At 41.6% G+C, this 7,928-nt stretch overlaps 1 protein-coding gene across 1 annotated transcript; it reads left to right on the top strand.

Moving 5' to 3' along the window:
* Nucleotides 1-3,681: 3,681 nt before the first annotated feature.
* On the top strand, nucleotides 3,682-6,241 carry LOC149829370 (annexin D8-like). The gene is made up of 5 exons (XM_090018072.1): nucleotides 3,682-3,930; nucleotides 4,655-4,882; nucleotides 5,032-5,250; nucleotides 5,377-5,466; nucleotides 5,751-6,241. Exons 1-5 carry the CDS (start codon nucleotides 3,712-3,714, stop codon nucleotides 5,958-5,960), a joined length of 966 nt encoding a protein of 321 aa, XP_089874198.1. The 5' UTR covers nucleotides 3,682-3,711; the 3' UTR covers nucleotides 5,961-6,241.
* The last annotated feature ends 1,687 nt before the right edge of the window (nucleotides 6,242-7,928 follow it).

Below are 7,928 nucleotides of genomic sequence, written 5' to 3'. Positions count from 1 at the left end.
GTGGTTCTACCTCGGCGTATGGGTGGTTTAGGCATCCCGGTGCCCAGACTGCGAAGCATTGTTCTTGTCGCCAAGCAATGTTGGTTGGCCCACCAACCGGATAACCCTTGTGCTAGTTTTCTTCTTGCTAAATATGGGGATCCAACTCTTATTCCGGTTCGTCTGGGAACCCGAGGTTTGGCGCTCTCGCACTTGCGTAAATCGTGGTTGAGGGCTTTAGCCTGCTTTAGAGACCATTTTGAGGTCTCCGGAAATTTTGGTCAGTGGTTGCAGTGGGCGTTGGCTCCAAGCGGAGAGTTTCTCACCAAGAAAGTCTATAGATCGTTGCTACCGCCAGGGGCTGATTGGTTGCCCGAGGATGTGCTTTGGGCGAAGGGTCCTTCCCCCCGTTCGCGAGTCCTGGCTTGGTTAATTTTGCACGATAGGATCCAGACCCACAGTAATTTAAAGAAGTGGGGCATTCAACTACCGAGTTGGTGCGTGCTTTGTCAAGCTGCAGAAGAATCTACGTTTCACTTGTTCTGGTCTTGCCCAATATTTATGGAAATCTTTAGTAGAACCTGGAGGCATCCGGAAGTATTTGTTAAGGAGGAGTCATTTGCGCTAGATCTGATATTGGGGCCGGTTTGTATTAGGCGCAGCAAGAGGTGGAGGTTCATCTGGCGGACGTGGTTGCTTACCTCTTGGTGGTTTGTTTGGATGGCGCGTAACGATGCTCATTTTCGTCATATTCGAGTTAACATTCAAAACCTGGTGCATAAAATTTTGGTAGATGTTTATGCGATCTTGCGTATGCATCTTAGTGATCTTCCACTCCCTCCTGCTGATGCTACCTATCCTTTGTCACAATCTGGGCACGCGGCTATGGCGTGAGCCCATTTTATCTGTCTAATGTTCTTTTCTCTTGTGCTTTCTTTATTTGTTTTGGCTTTTGTTCTTGTTCAGTTCATGGGTTCAACATTTTGTTGATCTTCATGAGTGGTAATGTTGAATTACTTTCGGCTCTCTCTCTCTCTCTCTCTCTCTCTCTCTCTCTCTCTCTCTCTCTCTCTCTCTCTCTCTCTATATATATATATATATATATATATATATATATATATATATATATATATATATATATATATATATATATATATATATATATATATATATATTCAAAAACAGGAAAATCACAATAGGATTGTGACATCTTTAATATATCAGCAACTTTGTAGGCCTCTTTGCAAATTGTCATCACCATGTGCTATATATATATATATATATATATATATTCAAAAACAGGAAAATCACAATAGGATTGTGACATCTTTAATATATCAGCAACTTTGTAGGCCTCTTTGCAAATTGTCATCACCATGTGCCTATCTGCTGAATGGTCTAGCAGAGGCCAAACTATGCAAAAAACTTGTAAATCCTAAGCTTTCTACTGCATTTTTTTCTTATGAATTATGTCATGTTTGTTACCTTTATTTATTTATTTATTTATTGAAATCTGTCATTCTCCAAACAGTCTTTTTCAAGTTTCCGTATGAATCAAACTTCTGAAATGCCAAGAGAGAAATGGCGAAGATCCAAACAAGGCGTGGGACATGTCACAAATATGGAACGCCTGAAATCATGAATTCATTCACGCCAAACATATTGCAAGTCAGCAAAAGGGGAATTTCTATGAATTAGCCGTGGAACAGCTGGAAAGGGCCAAACAGAAAAAGGAGAAAACAAAAGCTAATAAAGGAACCTTCTTGCTTCAAAAGAAGAACAGAAAGAAAGAACTAAGAAAAAAGGTGAGAGGGAAAGGGAGACATAATTAAGAAGCTTTAGAGCATACAAGTATACAACCACCGTCCCAGTGCCAAGAAGGATACGCACCACCCAACTTGTCAAAAGCAATCCCCCCCACATTCGCAACCTCCACCAACTTAAGAATCCTGGTGAAAAGTTGCGATCCACACAACAGATTGCAATTTTAAGGGAGTCACCATAAGAATAGGCACAACCAGAAATGGGTTGCCGGTGATCTACGGATGGAAATGGAGGACTGGAGTTTTTGTTTTGAAAGGAAAGCTGGGGTTAGGCAGACCCTTATCAGTTATACAACTATACCATTGGGTGCAACTGCAACTTCCCAACACAAGGTGACATGCACTAACTGTTCCTACCAGACAAGGGGAGCACCGGAGTTCCACATCTGACAAAAAACTTCAATAGAGAGGCATGTTGGATTTAAGATGGATGCAGATGACACAGCTCCAACGGTGATGCTAGAAGGTTAGCTTTAACTGGGGGGCGGTCATCATCGAGCCTATTAGGAGAGCAGATCAGATGATCTGTCAAATCACTTTAAATCCTCACCGTCCATTGCTTCATCCCACAAAGACCTCATGGTCCTTGTGTAAATTGTGGACGGTGAGCATGCCAAATCACTTTTCTAAAAGTGATTTGGCAGATCACTTGATCTCCTCTCACCAATTAGTCCATGGCCCACCGACTATTAGGCTGGATTCATCATATAGGTCGGATCAGGTTCTTCAAAACCCGAGAATTAAACTGATCAGGCCTGGGCCTTACCAGGCTTCGGACTGCTGCACCAGCCCGTTTAGCATCCGGTAATTCAAGGTCCGATCTTAAATCCATCTCTTGAACTACCGGTTAACCATCTGCAAGGTCAAAAAGAAATCACTTGAAGACATTCTAAAAATACCATAGCTTTCTGGAGGATTAAGTCATACGATGGGGACGACTTGTGAAAGTCACCAAACAAAGAACATCATGAGTTTTGTTTTTGTTTTTGAGGAAAAACATCACAAATTGAAAACCCATGGGTGTACATCATTTACCACAAAACCAAAACCGAGTATAGTCTTTAATGGGCTAGGGGGCCTAGGGTTTTTACACCAATAAAGTCCCAAGTGAATGAGTTGGTTTTCTCGGATTATTCAAATAAATAGATAAATAAATAAAAGGTCTCCATAAGATCACAATATTTTCAACACTATCACATCTTAAGAATATCACATGATTCTATCAGAATGTTATTGCAATACTTACACTTTAAATATCTATTTATATTTCATGTTTATTTTTTTTTTAAAAATTTGCATACGACAAGGGTGTCCCAAGGTTTCACCAAATTTTTCTCATTTATCGCAAGATCTTCACCGGACAAGAAGATCACCATATGTCGTAGCATTGTCCTTTGACACAACACAAGAAGGGAGTTTAGGTGACTAGCAAAAGCGGGTATACGTGACTCCCTGGGGGCGTGGGGTTAAGCCCTTACGCTGACATGGACGGAAACCGTAAGTACGGCAGGCTGAGCCAGCACGGCTAGGTCTATGCGCCTGAAGCAGTTTCTCCGAGTATTAAAAAAAAAAAAAGGTATAGACAAAATTTACTGTAGCTACCATCCATTCACCAAGAAACGACGAGTAAATCCACGCGTGATCCAGCTCGTACTTGACAAAATCACGTCAAAAGTTGCAGATGAAGCCAAAAGAAATGTTTATGCTTCTACAACTACTTGAGTAAACTTTTGGTGGAGATTCAACAGGGCTGACTCAACCAGCACCAATCTCCACCGCGGATGCAACTTCTGCCTGGAAAAAGAAGGGTTTGCTTTGCCTCCAAGCAACAACCTCATGTGTATATATGGTGCATAGACATCCACCACTAACCACCCATTATCCCCAAATACCCCACATACAACCAAGCATGGCTTCCAACCCCTCTACCCCTCACCTAGAGTGCCAAAACGAATGCAGAGAGATCCATGAGAAGAAGAGCCAACTTGGCCATCTTGCTCAAATCTTGGCATGCAGAACTCGGCTCGAGCGGCAACACATCCGCAGCACCTACGCAGCCATGTATGGGCAAGACTTGGCCAACCACCTCCAAAGAGCCCAAACAACTGGGCAGAGACACGAGATCAGTGTAACTATTTATTTTTTTTTTTATCACACGATGAAACTTCCCCTGGGTTTGGATACTTGGTCGCACTGGTCTTAGCTTGCCATAGCTGTCCCAACGGTGTACACTGTGGACCTAAGGGCCGGCTACCATCACGGAAATGACATACAATATGGCATTTCAAGACCGGAGCTGCTTTTCAATCCAACTGAAATAGTGAACGATTCTAAAAGGCTTGTTCCATTGGTACATCTTAAAGACGCCCAGGAAGCCTCTTGCTTTACCTTGCAGAAGGTAGCGCCTGCGTGAGGGCCCAAACTCGGGGTAGGGGGAGATCTCCCTATCCACGAGCCTAAGACCCCATGGGCAAACCCCTTGGGGGTAAGTCAGTGTAACTAATTACAAGCAAATTTTACCAACGGGGGCTCCGCTTGTCTGGCAGTAGCAGTTAGTGCACATCACCTTGTGTTGGGGACGTTGCAAGTTCGAATCCCAATGGTATAATTGTATTACTGGTAAGGGTCGGGCTACCCCCAGGGAAAAATAAATTACAAGCAAATTTTACCAACGGGGGCTCAGCTTGTCTGGCAGGCGCAGTTAGTGCACGTCACCCTGTGTTCGAACCCCAAATATAACTGGTAGGGGTCTGCCTAACCCCAGCTTTCTCTGTAGAAAAAAAAAATTGCAAGCAAATTTTCAAATTTTTTGTTCTCCATCTACTCAATGATTTTTTTTTTCACTCCTGTAGATATGCACTCTCTTGTCTCTATGGATGCTTGGCCCACATGAACGTGACGCAGTTGTGGCAAAACAAGCACTTGACAATGGTGATAACCAGTACAAGGCACTTGTTGAAATTTACGTAGGTCGAAAGTCAACCCACCTTCTTCTTATTAAGCAAGCCTATCTTGCCAGGTTTAAAAGACATCTAGAACATGACATAGCATCATCTGAGCCCATAAGTCCTTCCCAAAGAGTAAGTTGATTCAGTCTATGTTTCATTTGTAAATGGATCTAGCACTTACAAGTGGGAGTGTGGATAGTTCTTTGTGGATGTCAATGTGTATATGCTTAAGCATATGAATGCAAAGGAGTACCTAAAGTATGTTCAATGGCATTTCTCAGATACTAGCAGCCCTTGATGCAGCCCATAAATCACATGATATGGATGTCAGTTTACATGTTGCCCAATGTGATGCAAAAAGGTTATATGAAGCAGTGGAAGGGAGAGCAGGAGCAACAGATGAACCAGTAGTTATTGAGATCCTTAGCAAGCGATGTCTTCCACAACTCAAGTTAATGCTCTCTTGCTACAAGCACATATACGGACACGATCTTACTAAGGTAAGTACCACATAGCCCCAAGCATTCAACCACCACCATCACATCTATGAATGTACCGTACGCAAGTAAGAACAATAATGGGAGCACCTAGATCATGCTTAACATTTACAAATATCTTTCATGCAGTCTCTAAAGCAAAAAGCACATGGAGAATTTGAAGACTCTCTCAGAATAACTATCAAATGCATGTATACTCCATCCAAGTACTATGCAAAGGTAATAATTTACATACAAAGATATTTATTATTTCTTTATTTATCTGTGTCTGTGCAGTACTATAGTCCATATGCCAATAATAAGACATGCTCATCAGAAATTCACACAAACCAAAATTATAGCAAGCCAATATGCACAGAAAAGCTCATGTTTAAACAGATCTACATGCATGAAAGAAGCATGCTACAGTATAAATAAGCACCTCAAGAAAAGAATCGTGCAGAATTTACCATTACATATGCAAATGCATGCACTTACAGGATGATTACCATTTACTTTTTCAGATGTTGTATAAAGGCATCAAGGGTCTTACAACAGACAAGAGCGTATTGCCACGTGCATTGGTGAATGTAATTGAGATGGACAAGAAGGAGGTAGAAAACGTGTTTCAGAACAAGTATGGAAAGAAAATCCATGAAGCAATTCAAGAGAGCATCCCGGATGGGGACTACAAAGACTTTCTTGTTGCTCTAGCTACCTCTTCAACCAAATAATATCATTTCCCGGTTGAACATTTGAATATTTGACTACAACAAAGCTCCAGGACAACTGAACCCAGCTAACTTGAATTGGTAAGGATAAAGCTGCCTTGATTCCCATCCCAGCAGTCATCTAATTTTATCTACCTTTATTAGGGTATAACTTCCAAGTCATGTGTTCGCTCTGAGCCCTAAATCACACATGTATTCACAAGGCTATATAAGCATGTCTTAGTTTTGTATTTACACAGCTTACACAGAATGTTTTTGTATCCTAAAGAAATACCATGGCCTCTGTATTAAAGCGCAACAGATCAGTATATAGGCTGACCCACGTGAAGATTTAGCACAGGGTAAAACTTGGATAACAGAATACTCACAAATTTGGGTAAAACTAAATGCCAAAACCGACCAGAATGAACTCGCAACTATACCGATCTTATGTGTCAATGAATCTATCTACCTCTAATCCTGTCACTAAAACTCACCTGTCCCTTTCATCCATTCTGATCTGCCTTGACAATCTCCTCTCCTCCATATCCAAGGCAGATCTTCAAGATCATCCTTGTCATCTATACCTTCTTCCTGAAGAACAATATTCAGCATCCTCTCACTCCTGGTAACAAGCGAGGTAATATTCACTCAATACACAAGATGGAGGCCCTTTGTCTCTTGACATTTTGTGTAGCATATGATTCAATGATGAACTTTCACTTGGACATAAAGGTCATCATGCACAAAATCATTCTTATTGGAAAAATACTCATCGTAGTTAAGATATTTCCAGAACAGGTAGAATGCAAATTCACTGTTTCTTTCTAATCTCAAATAGCAAGATTGCAGCTCTTTCATACTCCACAAATGTAGCTTCATCAAGAAGCATCTGCAGGACGTAAAACCATTACAGCAACAGATATAAGTGAAAATAACACGATAACAATAATAAAGATAACAGTGGCTCTGAAGGAAACAAAGTCTCAGTGTGTATTCAGCTGAGACGCAAAAGCATTTATTTATAGTCCTCACGGTTTACACGATAGAACAGAAGATGGTTGTTACAAAACACTAGGTTACCTAGCATGATTACAACTCATTTGACTTATCCTTGAAGAGTCCTCAATAATGGTGCTGTTACATTTGGCTTATCCTTGAAGAGTCCTGATGATGCTGCATTAGGAGTCCATAGAGCCAAGGGGAGTCCACAGAACCGAGAGATTACGATCTCTCGGTTTGACCGTTATCTTGGGCCTTAACATTATCGTTATCCTTAACACGCCCCCGCAAGCTCAGCGAGGGGAAGCACACGTTGAGCTTGACGCGAAAATCATGAAACTGTGACGTAGGCAACGGCTTAGTGAGACCATCGACAAGCTGATCGACAGAGGAGATGAACTGAATTTGAAGATTGCTAGTACGTATATGATCTCTAACGAAGTGAAAATCAATCTCAATGTGTTTCGTGTGAGCATGAATCACGAGATTGGCCGCTAAGAATAATGCACCAAGATTATCACACCATAAAATTGGTGGTTTGAGCATACAAATGCCAAGTTCCATAAGTAAAGATTTTAACCATAGAAGATCAGAGGCAGTACACGCGAGGGATTTGTATTCGGCTTCAGTACTGGACCGTTCAATAGTGTGTTGTTTGCGGGAAGACCATAAGACAACATTGTTGCCTAAGAAGACAACAAAACCGTCGATGGACTTGCAATCATCTGGTCAACCTGCCTGATCAGCATCGAAAAAGGCATTTAGGATAAGAGACGAAGACGAACGAAGCAGAAGTCCATACTCAGCAGTGTCCTTCAGGTAACGAAAGATGCGCTTAACTGCAGACCAATGTTCTTCGAGAGGTTGATGCATATACTGACAAACTTTGTTAATAGCAAACGCAATGTCTGGGCGACTAAGAGACAGATATTGCAGGCCACCCACGACACTATCGTACATCGTTAGATCGGAGAATGACGCAGTCCCAAC

Source organism: Nuphar pumila, chromosome 9 (genome assembly GCF_984573655.1).
Source record: "Nuphar pumila chromosome 9, dmNupPumi1.hap1.1, whole genome shotgun sequence".
Classification (NCBI taxonomy): domain Eukaryota; kingdom Viridiplantae; phylum Streptophyta; class Magnoliopsida; order Nymphaeales; family Nymphaeaceae; genus Nuphar; species Nuphar pumila.
This window is presented reverse-complemented; position numbering and strand designations above follow the sequence as displayed.